The sequence below is a fragment of the Periophthalmus magnuspinnatus genome, chromosome 8 (assembly GCF_009829125.3).
Source record: "Periophthalmus magnuspinnatus isolate fPerMag1 chromosome 8, fPerMag1.2.pri, whole genome shotgun sequence".
Classification (NCBI taxonomy): domain Eukaryota; kingdom Metazoa; phylum Chordata; class Actinopteri; order Gobiiformes; family Gobiidae; genus Periophthalmus; species Periophthalmus magnuspinnatus.
In genome coordinates, this window is record NC_047133.1 from 13,337,761 (window position 1) to 13,359,069 (window position 21,309).

At 37.1% G+C, this 21,309-nt stretch overlaps 1 protein-coding gene across 2 annotated transcripts in view; it reads right to left on the reverse strand.

Annotated features, from left to right (window-relative positions):
• Positions 1–21,309, reverse strand: part of LOC117374485 (myosin-10) — a 93,065-nt gene that overhangs the window by 33,237 nt on the left and 38,519 nt on the right. Inside the window, exons 4-15 of one of the 2 annotated variants that reach the window (XM_033970618.2) lie at positions 20,952–20,979; positions 17,062–17,164; positions 15,871–15,900; positions 13,520–13,612; positions 9,972–10,035; positions 9,735–9,833; positions 8,232–8,375; positions 8,063–8,158; positions 6,659–6,777; positions 6,417–6,569; positions 5,073–5,246; positions 4,226–4,399 (exon numbers count right to left, since the gene is read on the reverse strand). In XM_033970618.2, the coding sequence (XP_033826509.1) occupies positions 4,226–4,399; positions 5,073–5,246; positions 6,417–6,569; positions 6,659–6,777; positions 8,063–8,158; positions 8,232–8,375; positions 9,735–9,833; positions 9,972–10,035; positions 13,520–13,612; positions 15,871–15,900; positions 17,062–17,164; positions 20,952–20,979 (1,277 nt within the window). The remainder of the gene's footprint in view (positions 1–4,225; positions 4,400–5,072; positions 5,247–6,416; positions 6,570–6,658; positions 6,778–8,062; positions 8,159–8,231; positions 8,376–9,734; positions 9,834–9,971; positions 10,036–13,519; positions 13,613–15,870; positions 15,901–17,061; positions 17,165–20,951; positions 20,980–21,309) is intronic. The other variant, XM_033970619.2, reaches the window with a different exon arrangement.

Sequence of the window (21,309 nt, forward strand, 5' to 3'; positions counted from 1 at the left end):
ATTTTAAACATGTCCAGGAGCATTAACATTTGAGAAAATACTGAAATATGAGCTGATAAACTAATACAAGAACACAATGCATTTCAGAACATGTTTGTAGAAGTCTAAACTACTGGGTTAGCAGATTTTAGACATAATAAGACGTCATATTTTGCTGTTTGTAAAGGAAATGATGTAACTTAAAAGAGAGGGGCATTGTGTAAAATTCGCTTTTTGGAGGTTTTACCATATTATAATGTTATTCCTTCATCAAAAACATGCCTGAAGAGATTTAATATGTCATCCATGCATGCTTGAGTAATCTTGCCATCTCTCGGGCCCTATTCGAACCCTCCTTCAGTTAGCTGTACGATTTTGCCCAATGCTCAAGCCCACAAGCCTATGTCACGCCAGCTGCCACATGGCAATTTTCCATAAATATACAAAAGTAGGATACAAAATAATACACTACAACTTCACAAACCTGATGCTGACGCTGGGGGAGGGGGGAGTGACTTGGCACAGAGAGCAAAGGGAGCAGGGACAAAATTGTAACTTATATATTAATACGTTTTTTTCCCTCCAAATTTCAGTATTTGTGATTTACTAATTGTGACCTTTTACACTGGATTGGATTATTTGATTGCAATTAATCTTCCAGCATGAACTGGATGTACTGGATGACGTGTTGTTAAAATATAGAATTTCTACTTTCCACAATATTAAACTGATCTATCTTACATTTATTCCATTACAGTTTTTATTGCTCAAAAATACGTTAACAGACTGGCTTCTCCACAGATCTGGGGTTTCAATTATAAACCATACAAAAATATCACGTACATGACTTTCCTCGTTAGGTTTGTGATTTATAAAAAGACAGCTTTACATGAAAATTGTCCAGTCCAAAAACTCAAGCGCTTTGGGTGTCTTTGGGAGATCTGTGCAAGCAAAGCATTAAGATCACCATGGACACGAACAAGCAGCAATGTCTAAACGCCATGAAAAACTGGAATACTGTTGTGATCACTACTTATTATAATTATACGTATACTGATGATGATAGTGTGAAATAAATATGCAGCCTCCTCCCACAGCGCTCACTCTCCTCCACAGCTGTAGAACACTTGGTCGTATGTATTTGTACAGGCACAATTTGAGGGTATTTGAGTGACAGCGTGACCCAGTGAAAACCCCACACTGTTCTACTGTGTAACATGATGTTCACCAAGCACCAAGACCAGACAAAATAGACCCCAACCAAAAAAAAGACCAGGCACAGAGATCTGACAAAGCAGATCCCAACCCAAAAAAGACAAACTATTCAGAGCAGAGTGCAGTACAGGCATATGGACTTCATCAAACTTTATCTGATTAAGTTCAAATGAATCAAAAAGGGATCTTTAAAGGAGACATATTGAACTTTATTCCACCCTTTAAAGTAAACGTTTGGTTATTTTTGCATTGGTATTTCATGTGTAATGTCTTCAGTATATTAGAGCTACTCCTCTAATACCTCTGATGTAGTAGGTACAATTATTGTCAAAGAAGAGAAAGTAATTATCCAGGTCTATATTGTGATCAAAGTCATTAGAGTTCCTAGATGAGGCATTGTTCAGCTCCAACTTTTGTTCTGTTTGTCTGAGAGGAGTTGTCTATTTCAGGTAAATGAGCCATAATTATTGTCTGTGTTGTAGGGGAGTAACCTTATTTAGCATTTGGTAGATCATGTGTATTGGTCCAGTTCCTCCAGCTTTTTTATGATCAGATCCTTTGCCTCATCTGGTGCTCCTTTGAACTTAATAAATATTTTGCAGTTCATTGTCCATGTGTTTTGAATTTTTCCTTGTTTTCTCATAGCCTGTGCTTTCCGTGCAGGTTGACAGGTGCTTGTTCATAAATACGTTGGTCCTCCTAAGCTTTCTGCCTTGTTTCAACAAGGGCCTTGTGTTTTCTGTTGACAAATCTCATTATTACAGTTTTTTGTCCTTTGTCTTTCTTTTGGGCAGTAAGTGGCAGGCCCTGATGCTGTCGCAGTCCACAGAAATACCTTTGGACTCCACAGCATGGTAAAGTTTGCCTCCTAGTCTGTGGACTCCATTCTCATCAGGGCCACAGTGTGGGCATAGGACCGAGGTTTGATGTGAATCCCCATAAAGATCACATTGTTCATCCTAGTGTATTGCTTGATGGACCCATTCTCCAGTATTGAGATTTGCTTGTCCTTTCCCGCACATAGTAAACACAGTGCTTTCACCTCATCCATCAGCTTCAGAATATCCACCTGGCTCTTCTTCACATCTGAAACACTTGTGATGAAGGCATTGCAGCTATGGGTAGAGATAAGGAATTCCGCATCTATAATTGTCTATGATGGCACACCCACCAGAAAAGTTACACAGTGCACCTTTACGTATTTCTTTTGCCAATATTACTTGTTTCGTAATATTTTTCCTTTAACTTTTGCTGAACCTACATTTTATATCTCTACATCATAACTTATACTCATGTTATGAAGTGCACATTAAGTAGTGATTGACAGGGGGGATGAGTGGGATTTGGCTCGTATTGTGTGTACAGAAGGCAGAGCAGTACTATGCAGAGGTGAAAGTTGAAGAGCATAGAGTGTTATGTAACCAGAGGCTCTGTAGACTGTGGACCAGAGCCATGAGAAGCAGATGTGGGGCCAACTCACAACCAGACTATTGTTTCCTGCTACTGACCTCATTAACAAGGCTCACACAGAAGGATGCTAACTGTGCCAAAAAATATTGGAACTTTACAAAACATGTTTATAGTTTGTTTGGCATGGCAGTTCAAAATTCAAACTATCTTAAAGGTTACCTAACGTTTTTTGATGTATCTATCTAGCATTTATTCAATTACATAAATGCAAAAAATACCTTGAAAAACATTCCTAACATTCTTAATTGATACGTTGCCACTGATTTCATCAACATTTCCCAGGGTGTGATGCTAACTGTAGGCATACTCTGTCTGAGGCTAGACTTAGACTTGAATCTGAGCTTCATTTTAACACAATCTGACCAGAAAGAACTGAGTTAGCTGGAACTACAACAGGTGAGCTGATATCTACTATTAAACAGGTCCCACTCAAATAACTTTACAGTCACAATCTAGCATTTGCCATAATTATTTCAATTAGTCTTTCTCACCTTTTGGTTGAGCATCAAACATCTAAACAGGATCATGAAAGCTCGTATTGATCACAGGCTCCTGAAAATGTGTTGTTGAATCTATTTTGTATTTTTTTTCTTGAGTTTTCAGACGATCAGAAAAGTTTTTGGTGGTGCTCGCTAATGTGTGATTTGTGTCACCATGCGAACTGATACACATGCATGTAGAACACCCCCAGCATGATGTCACCGCAAAGTATCAATTCTTAACACTCCTCTAACAAATTCTCCAAAGTTTCCATGACGATAGAGAACTGCCATACTATGGATCATTTCAAGCAAAGCAAGAAGATCTGCATAGAGACAAGCAGATGGTGGATCCATTCCCAACAAAGTTACATAAATTAACTCTTTATTTATTGTTTATTTTGATAATCATCCAAAGTCATAACCATGTGAATAAAATGTTAAATGTATTTATCTATTGTATATGGGTATAAAATTAGCTGTTTATCCCAAACTAGAGAATCTAATTAGTTTTATATGTGAACAAAATCTAATTTAGTGTACTGTTAAAGAAAAAACACAATTAGATCTGCATAGAGACAAGCAGATGGTGGATCCATTCCCAACAAAGTTACATAAATTAACTCTTTATTTATTGTTTATTTTGATAATCATCCAAAGTCATAACCATGTGAATAAAATGTTAAATGTATTTATCTATTGTATATGGGTATAAAATTAGCTGTTTATCCCAAACTAGAGAATCTAATTAGTTTTATATGTGAACAAAATCTAATTTAGTGTACTGTTAAAGAAAAAACACAATTAGATCTTTTTATTATTATTAACTATATTAATATTATTAACTATATAATTATTATTATTATTAACTATATTATTATTATTATTATTATTATTATTATTATTATTATTATTAACTATATTATTATTATTATTATTATTATCATTAACATATTAACTCATAAATTCACTGCTATTCAACTGGCTATTTACTTGTGGTTTTTAAGGGCTTTTGATTTTTGTTCAAGTAAGCACCAGTGACCACATAATTCCCTTTTTAATTCAAAGTATAGCAGACCTACCTTGCCAGCATAGTGAATAATGCAGAAGTCAGCCCTGTCTTTGAGCTGCCGGGGCTTCTGGAATTTGGAGTGCGTGCCCTGCTCCTGGAGAACTTTGTCCACAAACGTTTTGTCTGTGGCCTTAGGAAACCAGCACTCCTCATCCAGCAGGGCCAGGATCCCAGGGGGGTTGTTCTAAGGAGGAAAAGAGGCAATCACTCAAACTATTATGGGCTGTCATGTCTTAACTGGATGTCTGTCTTGTCTGTATTGAAGTTGAACTATATAGGATTTTTCATTTTGGTTTATTAAAAGGAACTGTATGGAGCCTGTGTACCCTGTCATAGTTTTAAAAAAGGTACCACAATCACAACTGAGGCTGGGTTGCCAATACTTTAACCTGCAGATACAGGACACATACAAGTTTTTTCATTCTCGGTATAAGGACAGGACATGCCTTATGTGAAAGCTCAGAATTCACTCACTGAGCTGCAGAGGCTACACTAGCACTGATTAATGATTGGCTGCAGGTGCTGGGGTTTGAAGAGCAAAGGTTCAGATCAAAGAGAGGCCTTATAGGTTTAAACCAACAGGGATGAGAGACAATCAAAACACCAAATTACAACATAAACAACTTGATTGACATAACAAATGTTTTTGTAACAAAGAATAAATTAGCATTACAATTGTTAAAAAATTGAAAAGCATTTAATTTAAGCATGTTTCTTTGTTTAAGTAAAGCATGTTTGTTTGTTTAAGTAAAGCAGTAGTAGTGACAGGCCCCTTGACAAGCTCAATGCAGGGCTGAAGGTTCAGTAGTAGTATTAGTAGTAGTGAAGTTATAATGACAGATGCTATGTGCACTAACAGGCCTCTCAATAAGCTCGATGCACGGCTGCAGGTCCAGGCCGAAGTCGATGAAGCTCCAGTCGATGCCCTCTCTCTGGTACTCCTCCTGCTCCAGCACAAACATGGTGTGGTTGAACAGCTGCTGCAGCTTCTCATTGGTGTAGTTGATGCACAGCTGCTCGAATGAGTTCAGCTGGAGAGAGAGGAAAAACAGACATGACACCCTTTGGCACATTGCTAGCATTTAAATGCATGCATTTAAAAAAAACTAAAAACTAAAAAAGAGCTTTTTCCATGGAATCATGCAGGTGAAGTGTCGTCTCCAAAAAGTTACATAATGTACCTTTAAATTATGTTTGATTTTTTGTAAGTTTATTTGAGCATTAGTTGACAATTTTTTGCAATGTGATTTTTTTTGTATTAGCTTTTATGTTTTGTGTGTGTAATTTCACTTGTGGGTCAATAACATTTTTGAGTCTAAGTTCTAGTATATGCAATATACTAGAACTATATATAACTTTTTTTTTTTTTTTTTTTTAAATCATATTTCAAATTATTAAGACTAAATAAGTATCAGCAATAAAAGTAATTTCTTCATGTTGACTACACTCATATCTTTAACACTGTAACAAAACAATGCATTGATCATCAGCAGTTTAAGAAAATAAAGTCAACTATATGACTTTCAATACTGGAATCACAAAATAATTTATATTAGACTCCTAATACTCTGCATATCTACCTCTTTCAGTACATTCCTAAAGAGATGAAGCTGCACCGTTTGAGATAAAAAAAAGCCAAATTAAACAACACAGAACATAGCCAATACAAGGGGAAAAATGCCAAGAGAATTCTGCATTCTTGAGGCTTCAATTCCCGTTTAAACCTGTTTTTGGGCACTTTGGGATACGTATTTCACATTTTCAAACTTATAATAGTGTTCATAAACTTCAACTCTGTTTCCAATGAGGTATTTAGGTGTTAACACTCCTTCTCCTGTCAGCAGCCATAATGAATAATGAAAAAGTAAACAAATGAAGCCCTTAGGCAACACGAATGCTATGCTAATAGCGCCATGCATTCACTGTGGACACAATTTGACCGCAGAATGAGTCTGATGATGCTTAAAAACTCAGCAGAAGTTTAGTTTTTGACCTATGATGCAACAGTCCAGACAAAACGTAAACAAAGCATTTTTGCTCAGAGAAGATGACTTTGCATTAATGAAACAAGTATAAATGAAAAAATACCACTCCGGTAATATTTTTAACAAGGGGACAATTTTGCATAATACGTGTCTTTTAAAATGAATACTCATTTTGAACCAGGAAGCGTTTTTGTTTTAAATTTGCCTTAAACATACCTCGAAGATCTCAAACCCGGCGATGTCCAGGATCCCGATGAAGGAGGCGCCCTGGCGTTTGGTTCGGTCCAGAGCTTTGTTAATGCGGTGAACCAACCAGCGGAACAAGCGCTCGTATGTAGCCTTAGCAAGGGCCTCCACAGCAAAGTCAGCCTGAGGGGACAACAAGCAGTCAGGAAGTGCGGTGTATGCATCTGTAACATGTCCTGAAGACTGATGGTGCCCTGTTGTCTCGGACTGACCTGCTCTTTGGTCTGTGCTTTCTGAACGTAGTCCCGGCCCACTTTGATCCTGGGCGTGAGGATGGCCCGTGTGAACTCCATCACATTCATTCCCAGCAAATGACACAGCTTTTGGGCCACTGAAAGGGGGAAGTACATTCAAACAATTACATTTACAATACAAAATAATAATATCAAGCAAACTTGTTCTTGAGTGCCTTTACAATGGCATATCATTTTTTAGAACTTAAAATAATGTATACATTAAAAACCACAAATATCTAACAGTAAGGCATTGACTCATCAGGATTATTGTTAGTACCCCATCTACATGCTAATGTAAGCACATAATAGTAATGAACGCAATTTGACGACAGGCTTAAAACAAGTCTGGTGATGATTTATTTACTTCTAAACTGTGCAAGAGACCTCTGGATTTATACCTTTAATGTCGCAAATCTAGAAAATTTCAAACCAAGTGCTTTGTGAGTGCTCAGAGCCAAAGGAACTAAACAGGATTCATGAAACATTCATGAATGAAGGTAAATACAACCCCAGGCATGTATTTGAGGAGAAAACAATGTTACAACATTTAAGAGCCTAAAAAGTCAATTTTGCATAATATGTGTCCTTAAACTTGATCACTTGCACAGATTTTGTATACAGCCATTCCAACAGCACCAGTATTTAATGTCTATTTTCTTTTCATGTGTGCAAAGTGCGTGGTATGTGTGTTATGTAAGAGGTCCAGAGCAGGAATCACTGATAGAGCTGACGTTTTAATAAGATGCTGACTGATCAGAGGCAAACACTGGCATCTGAAAATAAAGCCTGTCCAAACAGGATCACATTTCTAATAATGAACGGGACCAGGCATGGGGCAGTAACACATCACTCATTGCAAACATTATACTTAAGCTGGGGAAAAGAGCTCCTTGTGCCCCATGGAAGACCTCAGTTAGATATAGAGTGTCAAACCCTATTCCAAAGCAAAAGCTATTTATTGGAATTTAGCCATCACAGCTTTTAGGTATCAGATATCTTCCTGATGCCCTCCACAGTTACAGCAACAATGCTATTCAAATCAGAATATATCTTTTGAATCGGAAGAAGACCCCCACAAAGTCCTTAAAACCAGGAAGGAATCAATTGTTTGAAACCCATAAATAGGGCCATCTACCCCTCTGAGATATATCTGAAAACATCTTTTAAAATTAAATTACACCATAAATTGAGTACTATGTATTTTCAATGTAAGTCTTCTTCAAGCATACATAAATGGTAATTTACAATATATAATATATTATTATATAATATTTATGTTTATATACCAGTGTGACTGGTATATAAATTTCACCGCAGAAAAAAGCTTAAAGAATGTTTTCAAATCAAGTCTTATATTATCTCATTTTGTGTGACATGTACCTGTGTTTTCAGGCATGGAGGCCTGGTCTGTGTTCCTCTCCTTCTTAAACACGATGTTCCCAAACTGCAGCACGGCCGACACCACCTTCAGCATGCCTGTGGAGGAGACAGACTTATGAGCCCCACAGGAGATCCAACATGTGTACTGTGCTCTGTCAGCAGCACTCACACACGATCTCCTCGTGGGAGAAGCCCATGATGTGCATGGCCTCCATGGTCTCCTGGAAGTTCTCCTTGTCCTGCTGCCCCGGGATGGGCAGGTTCCCGTTGGACAGGAAGCGGTAGTTGTTAAAGCCCTCCAGGAGAAGATCAGCTGACAAGAATAAAGACATTTATCATTGGCAATAAGATAATTTCTGGTGTGTTTTTATTGCACATGAGATCACCAAAAACATCTGGTGGCCTGGTCTCAGTAAATCGTGTTTTTTTGAGAAATTGTTGTATTTGAAACACAAAGCACAATGAATTTTAAAATGAATAATAAATAAATGATTTTTTTTTTTTTTTTAAACATCTCAACAATCTTTATCACTTCCTCTTTTTTTTATTGCCACATCAGTTTCAGAGGTTAGTAGTACATTTGCTTGGTTACATTTACTTGAGCAACTATTTAAAGAAATTGTACTTTTCTGAGCATTTTTCTAGCAGCATCTTTTAACTCCTACTTGAGTAATATTTTTATTGAAGAAATAGTACTCTTACTTGAGTAAAAGTTTTGGTTACTTCTCACTGTGATAAGCCTACAAGGGACAAAAGCTTTATGCTGACAATATGAAATTTGAACATTTTCTTTTTTGGACTTCAGATATGATTTAGTTTGTCTCATTCCAATTACATTAACTTAAATTATAAATTATATAATTATAAAATCAGATGTTATGCCCAGACAGTTGTTCTTTAAGTTACTCTTACTTGAGTAGTAGTTTTCCCAAATACCTTTTTATTCTTACTTGAGTAATTTCTTGGATAACTACTTTATACTTCTACTTTAGTAATATTATTTTGAATTCATGTTATTCTTACCTGAGTACATTTTTGGTGGGCACATGTTTCCATCACAGTACAAGTGACAAAATGTGTTTATTTGTTGGTGTGTCATGGAACATTTAACAATGCGTTAATAAACCCAATTGAGTAGATTTTGTTTTAACTCAGTATTTTCTGAGCATCCTAATTATTCACTGCGATGATTCTGATTCTCGGATAATAAAATGGGATAATCGGATGTGGACAGTACACAGTGATCTTATGTTGACCTTAAGAGCTGCTTACTGATACTTTGCAATGACACCATGTTGTATCTGTATCTACACATTAACAAACACTGCCAAAAAAGTTTTAAGATAATCTGAAAACTCAAGAAAAAAATACAAAATAGATTTAAACAACACAGGAGCCTGTAATCAATACGAATATTCATGATCCTGTTTAGGTGTTTAATTTTCAACTAAAAAGGTGAGAACTGAAAAAATGTTGTGGCTAATGCTAGCTAGTTTGTGACTGCAATGTTATGTGCAAGACAAGTTTAGCACAAATACATGGAAAAAATCAGGTACTGCCACCACTAAATATTTTAGAGATATTGCTGCATACATTTACATAGATATCAAAAGTATTAAGTCTCATACATGTGTATACTGTGTTTCTGAAACTTGATTTTAAGTTGTCTCACTTCGTAGATGTTCTCCAGCTCCTGCCAGCAGCCTGTAGAAGATGTGGAAGGTCCTCTCATCTTTGGCCTGTCTGATGGCTCGGGACTTCTCCAAAAGGTCTGAGCGCACAGGTTAAGGACTAATGCAAGTGAGGAGCAATGCTGTTGTTGTGTCCTTGGGCAAAACACTTCATCCACCATGTATAGATGTGGTATTGTGAAAATGCATAAAATGTATAATATACAAATTTAGGATACAGGTTTCAATATTGGCACCAACAATGTATCCAGCAACGTCAAAGTTAATCCTGATGAACTTCCCCTGCAAAAACACAACAGAAAACAAGATTAGAACTATTGCTAGAATATGAGGTCATTTGAATATCAAGCTTCAGTTCCATTTAAACCCAGCTGATACAGTTGTTGAGTTTATAGTTTGACATTTCATTATTCTTTCTTCATTATTTGTGGATTGTAATTTTGTGTGTTATTTTTGAAATTATGATAAATAAATAAATAAATAAATAAATAAATAAATAAATAAATAAATAAATAAATAAATAAATAAATAAATAAATAAATAAATAAATAAATAAATAAATAAATAAATTTACAGAGTTGGAGATAGTTAAGAGTGGACAAAAGTAAGAAAAAAATCAAGATTCAAGATTCACAGAAAAGTGAATGGACCATTTAAATTACAGTATGTAACTTTTTGGAGGTGGCATGTCACCAGCTTGATTCCATGGAAATAGAAAATAAAAACCATAAACTCCATGGAGATAGATAAGTTTTATAGGAAGATTATAGCCAAAGGAACAACATTTCCATGGAAACAAGGAGGCGAAGGCCTTCCTCTAGGACAAATAAGAGTCAGGTTACATACTATGGCTTTAAATCACAAAAGTGCAGAAATAACATTTTAGACTACACTACATTTTTTTCTTTTTTTTTTACCTTGACTATTTTGAAATATTATTATTATTGTTGTTATTATGTTTTAATTGTATTATTGACTATAGACTCAATATTCTAAATTCATATCTCCATAACAACACTTTCGATAGAATTACTTTTTTCCCTATATACTTCAGCTTTAATTACAGTATCCTATCCATCCAAATTTTAAACTATTAAATAAACCATAAAACCTCAACCAAACCTATAAAAACCTAGAGCCTATAATTATTGTGATGTCATGTAAAACCCTGCCAAACTACATAGTGTCATTTCTGCAATGAAAACTGCTGAAGAGCTCTAAAATGTCTATATTAGGACTTGCCAGGTTACAGTAGGTATGTGAGGCATGTTTTAACTTCCTGACCAGCTCTGTGGTCACACCCCGACACGCCGATGGTGAGTTAGGCACCACAAAAATGTGAACTTATAAACTATATTTTAATTAGAGGGAGCTATCTCACATCACTGTAACTAAATAAACATGACCGCTACAGTGGTTTACATAGAGAAGGAGAAGTCCACGCAGTCACCACCTGTATATTTGGGATTAGTTCCACCTAAAGTGTTTATTATGCAAAGATGGGTTGGGAATTTGAATGGAATTTGATCTTGGTGAGTTTCATTTGTAGGCAAACTAAAAACATTATGGCAGTATTTTTGTTTCTCAAACCAACTCTTGAGATTGGTTTCAGATTTTTTGCTTGACCCATAAAAAAATCAACTTTTTCTTAATTACCTGATTTTTAAGATAAGTATTAAAAGGCCTGTACCCAATTTACTACCAATAATTAGGATGCTCAGAATGTGTTGGGTAAGTGAGGAATAACTTTGGACCATTACAAACGGTTTAAAATGAACTAAGGCGAGTCTCAGATGACCTATTCTATATACTTTAGAGCTAGGCAATGATAACATTTTTTGATCGAGATTAAGCGCATGCTTAAATTCTCGTGGTTTTCCTGTGTAGTCTCCTGCTCCTTTCTGCTCACTATGAGCCTAACAGAAGGCCCGCAGAGTCCTGGCTTAGTCTTGCTTCAGTCCTGATTCAGATCTGGTCCTTGTTTTGCCCTGGTTCAGTTCTGATACATTCCTGGTTCATATCAGCTCTCTGCTTATTAAACATGAATATCCTCATAGTTTTCAAAGTAAACATGATTGACACAGGCTGTAAACTCTGCACATTGCCGGTGAGAGATTGCTATCAGCTACATCATGTATTTAGTGTCACTCTCGGTTTACAGACTTTAGCAACTCTTTTTGGATAGTTTAAATACTCAGATGGAGCACTCTTCTATGTCGTGCTCTCTGCACAGCAGGGGTATCTAAGTGCTAATGTGTATGTAAGTGCTAATGTGTGCGTAAGTGCTAAGTGGAGGGAGAGAGGAAAAGATGAGTGCAGCAGCTCACAGGCCAGAGTGGGGCTCTAAACCCTTTGTTTTTGACTGACACACGTGACCTGCATTAACATACGTCAAAACTATTTGTCTATTTGTCTCACACTCACAAGGACAGCGACACCATACACTTGCTGTTTTCAGGTAAGATATTGTAAGATTTTGGTACAAAAGTGTCAAATGGGGTCATAATGGGAAAACAAATACACAATGATATGAGGCGAGGGGAGTGAGAGCCTTTCCATGAGCTCCTGTTTCTAAATTTAAAGAGCTGTCACGAGGCAATCAGTCTGTTCTGATTGGTCGTTGTAGCTGATTCCAAGTGTCAGTCGTAAATATCCATACCCTTACAATTTGAGGTTTTAGAGCTGTAACCTGTAATAGTAAACTGACCCTGCAGACATGAGGAGTGCCACCACAAATAATCACTTATGTGAGATGCCATGTCTCCCTGAACTCATTGATGGGGAGATTGGCCATTTGGTCTTAAAATCCTCGAGTGTGTCTAAACTATCATTTTTAAGCATAAAGCCAGTCCACACAAAACACAAAACTCCTTCAGATTTATTGTCAGCTTTTTCTGTATGTATTTCACTTCTCTACTCCTCTGTTTTAACATCTCCTTATGTAATGCAGTGGGTTTGGCTCATGCTAGACGCATTATGCACTGGAAATATCATCATTTTGTCTGCTCAACATATATGATCCCTTTTATTAGAAATACAGTGGTTTGTCACAAGATTAATTCAGCGATTGGTGATAAATTAATATTTTTGTTTATATTTGCCTTGTTTTCGCCCAGGTCTCCATTCTCTTGTATCTAATCATCTTGATGTGCTGTGTAGGTCCTCTTTAAAGGTGCTGTACCTGATTTAAAAACATTAAAAACTGTTCAAAGTTATTCCTCACTTACCTTATGCATTCTGAGTAACCCGTAATGGGATTATAAACTCTTTTCACACTTTCCAGAGACCGGAGTGGAGTTTTCGGTGACAGTAAAACTAACAACATCTAGCATACTAATGCACACTTCCTGATTATTGGATTATGTAATACTTTCTAATTAGATCCAAACAGCAAGCAGCAGACATATTTTGACCTCAAGAGCTGCGTGTACAAATTTTGCTCATATACATGAAGGAGAAAAAAAATCAGGTACAAGACCTTTAAGCTAAAGCAGTCTGAGAGCTGAAGCTTTCAGACCTCCACGGTCCACTTCAGACCATTCACACGGGCCGGTATGGTTTGTAGACTTTAGACAGTGAAGAAACTTACAGACTATACTCATCTGCTCCAATTCAAACAAGGCTTTACAGAACTGTAAACTGTTTTACATGCCGAAATTGACATCTACCTGCATTTGACAAGTTGGGCACAAACTCCTGATTTTCATGGTTCACATCTGGATAAAAACATTGAAAGGATAATGAATAGAGAACATAGAAAACCCACAAAGCGAGACGAGTTGTCATTCTTCACTGTCTTGGCATTTCCAAAGGACTCCAGGATTGGGTTCGCTTGCAGCAACTGGCGCTCCAACTCCCCCTGTGTAAAAAGTACACAACAGGTGCCAAGTTACTGTCAATACTGCAATAACATCAACAGTTTTGGGACATTTTAGCTGAAATGAATCCACCTTCAAATTCTATGCACCCAAAGTTCAATGATTTCAGCACAAGTTAAATCAACACAAGTATAATTATAATGTGTTAGACAAAGCTGACAGGTTGACAAGTAAAAGAAGATATAGTGAATTTAAAACTAGAGTGTGCGGTTATTGCGGGTTAAAAAAAGGAGAAGTAGGAGCCATTTTGGGGTACGCACATTCCATTGTGTCATAATGATATTCCTGTGTACTGTATAGAGGTATGGTAATGATGATGGCTTTAGACTGGCACTGGTAGTTTGCTGGGACATTCCCTAAGTCTGGAAAGCCTCCAAACTTAACAGCATGACACAATTAGACCAAAATATCCCTACACCATATGGTCGTATATCTAGCTATTATCAGTAAGTGCAAGTAAAAAATGACATGCTAAAAAAGAAAGCGCGAAAGCTATAATAAACAGTAAAATGCAGAAATGCATAAAACAAGACAAGAAAATATTTCATGTTGTATATTTTGATGACAATATTGTTCTGATAAATGAAAAAGAGTTAATACAGATGACCATTTTTGATTTGGTTTTTGATTTGATCTAATGGCGCACAACTTTTCTGATGAGATGTTTGCCATCTGTAAAGAAACAGGTCAGATCTGTGGAGAGGAGACCCCACTCACAGTAATAATGCATGTTTTTCAAAGTACTTGTTTGCAATTAAAAGTAAAAAAGGTAAAATGTAATTTATTAAATGCAAGATAGATACATTAAAGTCACAGTAAGTGACTTTTTGGCCCAAAATAAACTAAAATAAAAGCATGTCCTTTTTTTCATTTTGGTTGTGTTTATTGCCTTGAAGTGTCTTTACTGTGAGCGGGCTTGCATCTCCACAAACCTGACTCTTATCTGGCCTGGAGGAGGGCTTGCTACCAGGTGGTGCATCTTAAATCACTAAAGCAAAGCATGCATAATATCCATCTGTGTACATACAAACACATTCACACTACATCACAAGATCATATATAAATCATATATAATCTCTACATACACCTGCACGCTCCCTGCCTGTCCCCAGTTAAACCTGTCCTGTAGTGCATTCCTGACATGGGCTCAGAAGAGGGGGTAATGTGAGGGAGAGCAGTGATAGGGAGGTCAGAGTCATTCTGCTTTAGCGCCTACTCCAACAGACACTATCTACATACATTCACTTAAAGAGGGAACAGATCAGTAAGTCAGACTACCTTCACCAAAAGCATTTGATAAATATTGCTACAGTAGAGATGAACTGCACAGTGCAATCAAGGTCAATGTCATGATGATTTCACATTATTTCCTCAAGACATTCTTTCTTGTTTTTCTTTGCAGTACAAACACCCTAATGCACTTCAGGCTCAGAAACTTATTTAAGTTTTATTTAACCAGGAATGTCCCATTGCGATTACTCAATTACTCTTTTTCAAAGGAGTCCTGGCCAAGATAGATCAAACAGATGGATCAGTATAAATTTAGACAATCCCAAGAATTTGTTACGTAAAAACAGTCACAAACCATAATTTAAACTGACCTAGTGGAACCAGTTCTTTTACTAATACTGCGTTTTTCAAAGCAATAAAAATACCTTTACATAAATGCAATATAGATAGGTGCAATACCATACTGTGGAACATTCCAGGCAAAGCAATAGCATTTCCATGGAGACAAGCAAGAAGGGGACCCCCACAGGAAAAGTTGCACCTTTAAATTTGCTCTAATCTCCTGTCACCTATCAGTGAAACATTCCTATAAATGTACTGTCTTTCCTTTCCATCATAATCCTCAACTGCAGCAGCATGACCATGAGTCACTCCATCTTTTCCTCTCCACTAGCACCAGTTCATTAAGAATTTAATAGACTCTATCTAACCCCACTCATTTGTCGGTATCTGGGCCTCTTCCGGTTGAACTGACTCAGTAATGGGATTTATTTTCAGCTTTATTTTATGCAAAACTGAGGAACTAATACAACTTTTATGATCTGGAACTGTTTATGGGGGAATTATAGGAATTTTATTATGCAGGAAAACCAAGCCAGAAAAAATACATCAGCAGCATGCAATAGCCAAAAGTCCACATTCTTAGAACGAGCAGGAGACAGGAGCACACAGAGAGGAGACAAGGAGAGAAGGAGAGATGACAAAGAGAAAGGAGAAGCGATCTACTTGCCTGCAGTTTGAATGCTTTGGGAGAGTCGGGCTGTTTGTTATGGATAAACAGATGCAAGGGTTAGAGATGGGCACAGCTTGTCAGCCACAAGCTAAAGGAGAATATACATTGATAATGAAGACTATGAAGCAAGATGTACAGCCAGTCAGGTGCAGTTGTGTCACAGCTTGATTAAAAATTGAATTGGTAAATCTGAATAAATACAGAAGGCACAGCATTGGCATGAATGTGGCCAGTAGGACTTGAGTGATCACTAGGTTAAACCCATAGACTGTATATAGAAGTGGACTGGGGGAGTGTGACGTCACCCATTGCATTGTAACGCTGTTGTGTTGAAACCAAGCCAGGCGAGCAGCTACAGTGTCTAATCTGCAACTAGGGACCATTTTTGGAAACTCGTGTGAGACCAAAGAGCCAATCATGAACAAGGTCATTGAAGGTACCTTCATGCCCGCACCGTTGGTTTAACAGGGTGTGGGTGCTTAGCAACAATCTGTGATAGCTGTCAATCAAAACTGTTGCTAACACTAGTGGGATCAACCTTTGGGAATGAAGGCACCTGATTGGCCTGCTATTAATGTGCTACTAGGTGAAATTAAAACACCAGGATCATGTAGAGCAGCGGTGTCCAAACTTTTCTCATTAAGGGCCACATATAAAACCACAGACAAAGCTGAGGGCCGACTGAGGGCCATAGACCGGTCGCGAATACAGTGAATACTTCAAATCTGCATTATTATTACAAGTTTAGACTGAACCACTAGACCTTTATTCATGCTTACATCCTCAATGGGACACATTAAATACTTGATATGGGCTTGATAAAGTAGATTTTCAGAAATGTACAGTAAAAAGTACTGTTTAAAGTAATATGGGCCAATTCACATGGAAGCTTGAGGGCCAAGAAAAATTGGTCTGAGGGCCGCATTTAGCCCCCGGGCCACAGTTTGGACATGCCTGATGTAGAGGGTGTTAACATTTTAGGGTCAGAATGAGAAGCCTAACAGCAGTTACAGAGAGGGGGATGAAGATTTTTCAATAGAAAACAACTGCAACCAAACCTCGAAGGAACCACTTCGGACCCATGCTCACTTCCTATTTGGAGAGTGGTAAGCAGGTCAGCTAAGTCCATTTAAACAGTCTATGGTTAAAACTCAAGGTTGAATAGTGGTAGTAAAGCTTGAGTCTCACAGGGATGTTGTGGTCTTTGCGTCCCTTGTGTGAGGAGGCCACATAGGCCAGGTACTGGATGACTTTCTTGGTGTTCTCTGTTTTGCCGGCGCCCGATTCACCTCTGGAACAAAGAGAGAAAGAGAGAGAGAGGCACATTCAGACCTGACATAAACCCTTGGATAGTGTATGAAGATAATTATAATAAGCCTCTCAAGTCATTGTAGTCATTACTCCTTCACTACAGACTCTGTGGTAAGCTACTAAAACACTAAAACATTCAAAGAAAGCTTCATGTTTATCCTTAAAGCAGTTGGTCAGCCCAAACTAAATATGTGGGAGATTTAAAACTAATAGTGAAATATTGGCGGACTAATATATCATCTATCTCTAATATAAACACTATTTTTGAAGAAAGAATGAATGTGACAAGAAAAGAGGGCAAGGTAACCACACATTTGTTGACAGTTATGTTTAAAATGTGTGTACAACCACATGATCTAACTTGAAGGATGTAATTTACCATATTATCAAAAACTCCAAACCAGATGATTTTGCAGTACTCTCCTTAGAACAGAAGCAGAGGCCACAGTGGGCAGAGGTGATCATTACTTCCACTATTGAATGTTCCACATTATGGCATTACATTTACCTATGTCTAGGTGTCTTTGATTGCTAAAGGAATGCCTCAAAAACAAAGCTTTACTGCGAGCTGGGACACCTTTCCACAGTTCAGAACACCAGGCTGTAATCAGGGCAGTCCTGTGTGATGTCACCTAGTGCTTGAAACTGCAGTGGCCACTGGAGGCCGCACGCACTCAGTTTTTATCTGTTTTTGAACACAGCACTGCAAATTTACCTAGTTTAGTCTATAATTACCAAAATTTGAGTAGGAATAATACACAATGTTACAAAAATATTCTATACAGATTTTAGTGCCAACAAAGTAGTTTTTGTGTTTAGTTACACTTTAAATAGGTCAACTTTTAGTTCAGTGATTTAGCCATCACTTTTGGTATTAAGTTAATATGTCTCTTTTCAACAAACAAACTACATTTCCGATTGCATGCACCACCACTTTTCCTGTATAGTTTGGAGGTCAGCTAGGGTATGCTGAGGTGGCTCTCCCACATTTCTAAACTATGTTTTTGGGGTACTTATCTAATGATAGCTGAGTTCACTCCCATACATAGGGCTGAAAAGAGGCTAGCAACAGCAAATCTAGTGCACATGCCAGTGGCTTTAGCCTAGCTGCTCATTACAACTATATTACCCAAAGCATTTTTGGACGTAGCAGCGAAACGAAGAGGGCGAGGCAACCAACTATATCTGAACATTCAGAAAGCATTCTAGTGTAGAGCTATTTATGTTTTAAAGTGAATGTTATAATATTATGATTCTGTATTTGAGTAGGGTATGTGGCAAATGAGTGAGAAATTCGGTAAGATATCAACAGGTTAGTCAATGCTGTGGTACTTAAATACTTTTCCATGTATTTATTTATAAAGCGCTTTGTCCAAGAATACAGATGTGTGCAGTTAGCATGCTGGTTGTTGTTTGCCTCACCATAACTTTGCTCTCATCTCTGAAAGTTGTGAAAAGCGCTTATAAACTAATCACAGAGCATAATTTGAATGCTCGGAATGCATATGGTAAGTGAGAAATAACTTACTTATTTACTTGATACTTATTTATTTGATTGGGACAATGCATACTAATGAACAGACATGATACAACATGAATGTAAACACACCGCATTATAGCCAAAGGCTAATTTCAATCCCCTGTCCCAAGGGCTGGGGTCACAAAAGAGCCAAAATAAAAATTGCATATTCCACTCATGGCATTCATTGGTGCTTCATGATTTAAAAATAAAAACAAGGTATCTATAGATAAGCAAAACATGACAGTATTCAAGCATCTGGCTTTTACTTTCACATAGAAGACTTGAATTACATGTCTGACTCCCTCTGCTGGCAAATGAAGGGAGTGAAGCATGTGGGAATGACAAATTAGCAGCATGGACAGATGTAAATTGAGAATGCAATTTTAGCACAGAAATCATCAGAACTATTCTAGAAGACTTTATGACTTAAAGGGGGGAGTCAGACACGTAAAACCTTAACATATTTACATCTCCATGTTACCTTTTACTGTTTGAAAATGCAAAATTTGCTGAAAACAATGTACCGGTAATAACATGTTTTATAAGTTTCACTTTCATTTTTGAAAGTGAAACTTTCTGTGCAAGTCACTCACTATCATATTTGCGATGCATTCTGCTAATGAAAGTACTGCACATCGCATAAAGTTTGTCAAGTTGCTGTTATTGTTTTGTATCATGTTTTTTGTATATTTATGGAAAATTGTTCTGTGGGAGCATGGGTGATGTAGGCTTGTGGGTGGAGCCTTGGACAGAATTTTACAGCTAACCATAAGGAGGGTTTGAGTAGGGAGAGATCGCTAAATTCCTTAAACATGCATGGATTACATCTAAAAAAAACTCTTGGCATGTTTTTGATGTGGGAACAGCGTTATAACATGACAGAAAGCTAAACAAAATTATTTTGCATAATACCCTTTCCTTAAAAACACCCACCCTTCATGGTTTCAGTAGAGAAGGAGGTGGTTACTTGAACACGTAATTACCCCAGATAAAAAGCTACCACCATAATGTTCTTCCAAGGAACCGACTTGTTCAATGTGTAATAAGGACAAGCAGTGTGGAAGCTAATTACTTCCAACCATACAATCTGCAGTCCTCAAACCACAGTCCTCAAACCACACTTGTAACACACTTTAAACACAGCTGCTGTTTTGACACAACACAAAGGAATTATGGGAAACTGACAACTCTGAACAACCCACTGCTACTGATGTGAATCACCAAAAAAAAAAAAAATGTTAAGGTGATATATTTTCCTACAGTAGAATGGGAATTTTATTTACCCTTTTGAGGCTGACACTACTGTTGTATATGGCGCAAAATTTGTCACTATGTCATAATGTTGTATTCTTATTAACACTAGAGTTACCTGGAGTTGTGTTTTGTTTAATTAATCCTGCTGGTTTCTTCGCCAAACCCGAAAACACTTGATGTCATTGAGTGATAATACAGGAAGTGCTCTGTTTTTAAAACTCTATACACCTTTACTACAATCATGTTAATAATTTTCAGCCCTGAAATTGTCAAACTTTGAAGCTACATCTATCTACGTTTTAGTTTTGTTGAAAGATCTTCACTTTTCTTTACACTAGCAGATATTGTAGACTTTCTTTGGCAATCTCAACTGAATAAAATAACAAAAGATATTTTTTAACTTAGAATATTGTGTATGAAATTAGTTCAACTGAAGATAAAACATTGCTGTTAACTTTAAAACTACCAACTGATAACATCACAAAGTGGAACAGAGCATTTTGAACTTTGGAGATGTAGATAGCCCAATCATGCAAGGTTACTCAAACATGCGTGAATGAAACAAAACACAACACAACAAAACACAACACAACAGGTATGTTTTTGAGGAGGTAACAAAATTCTAACATGACTAAAAGTTCACGAGTCAATTATGCAAATATAGTACCTTTAAATCTAAAATAAGCTGCCTGCCTCCTGTTTCAGCCCTTGTTTAGTCCTGGTGCAAGTGATCCATGGGTGTATACTAGTCTATGTGTCTTATACTGGTTCTGATACATTCTAAAGATATTCAGGAAAGGTTCATTTCTGTTCTGTGAATGTGACCTTTTTGTACTAGTTTTAGTATCAATTAGTATCTGATTTTCAGCACTTTCGACAATTCTAGTTCCCAAAAGTAGTTTAGGAAGCCTGAATACTATATAGACCACCAAAGCAAATCTATGACTGATAATTGAGTGTGTATTGAAAGGTGAGTGGGTGTAGTACTTACGTGCAGAGAATAGACTGGTCTTCGCGGTCTGTGGAGAGAGCACAAACATGTGGTCAGCACATCACCTGGTGTTAGCACGAGAGGAACATAAACAAATCACAGCCATTTAAGTGAACCCAATGTGTCTGCTGTGTCAAATACAAAACACAGCAGAATAAATGGAAACTTTCACATATGTACAATTAGAAACAGAAAACTGGAATTTCAGCTATGTTTAATGTAATGCCAGATTTGCGTGACCACTACATAGATAAGAATGAATGAAGGTGAATGGATTAAAAACCCAGAAAAGCAATCACGATTACCACCATGAGCAACAAAAAAAAGACTGAGTGACAAAAATAGGGTTAAAAAATGG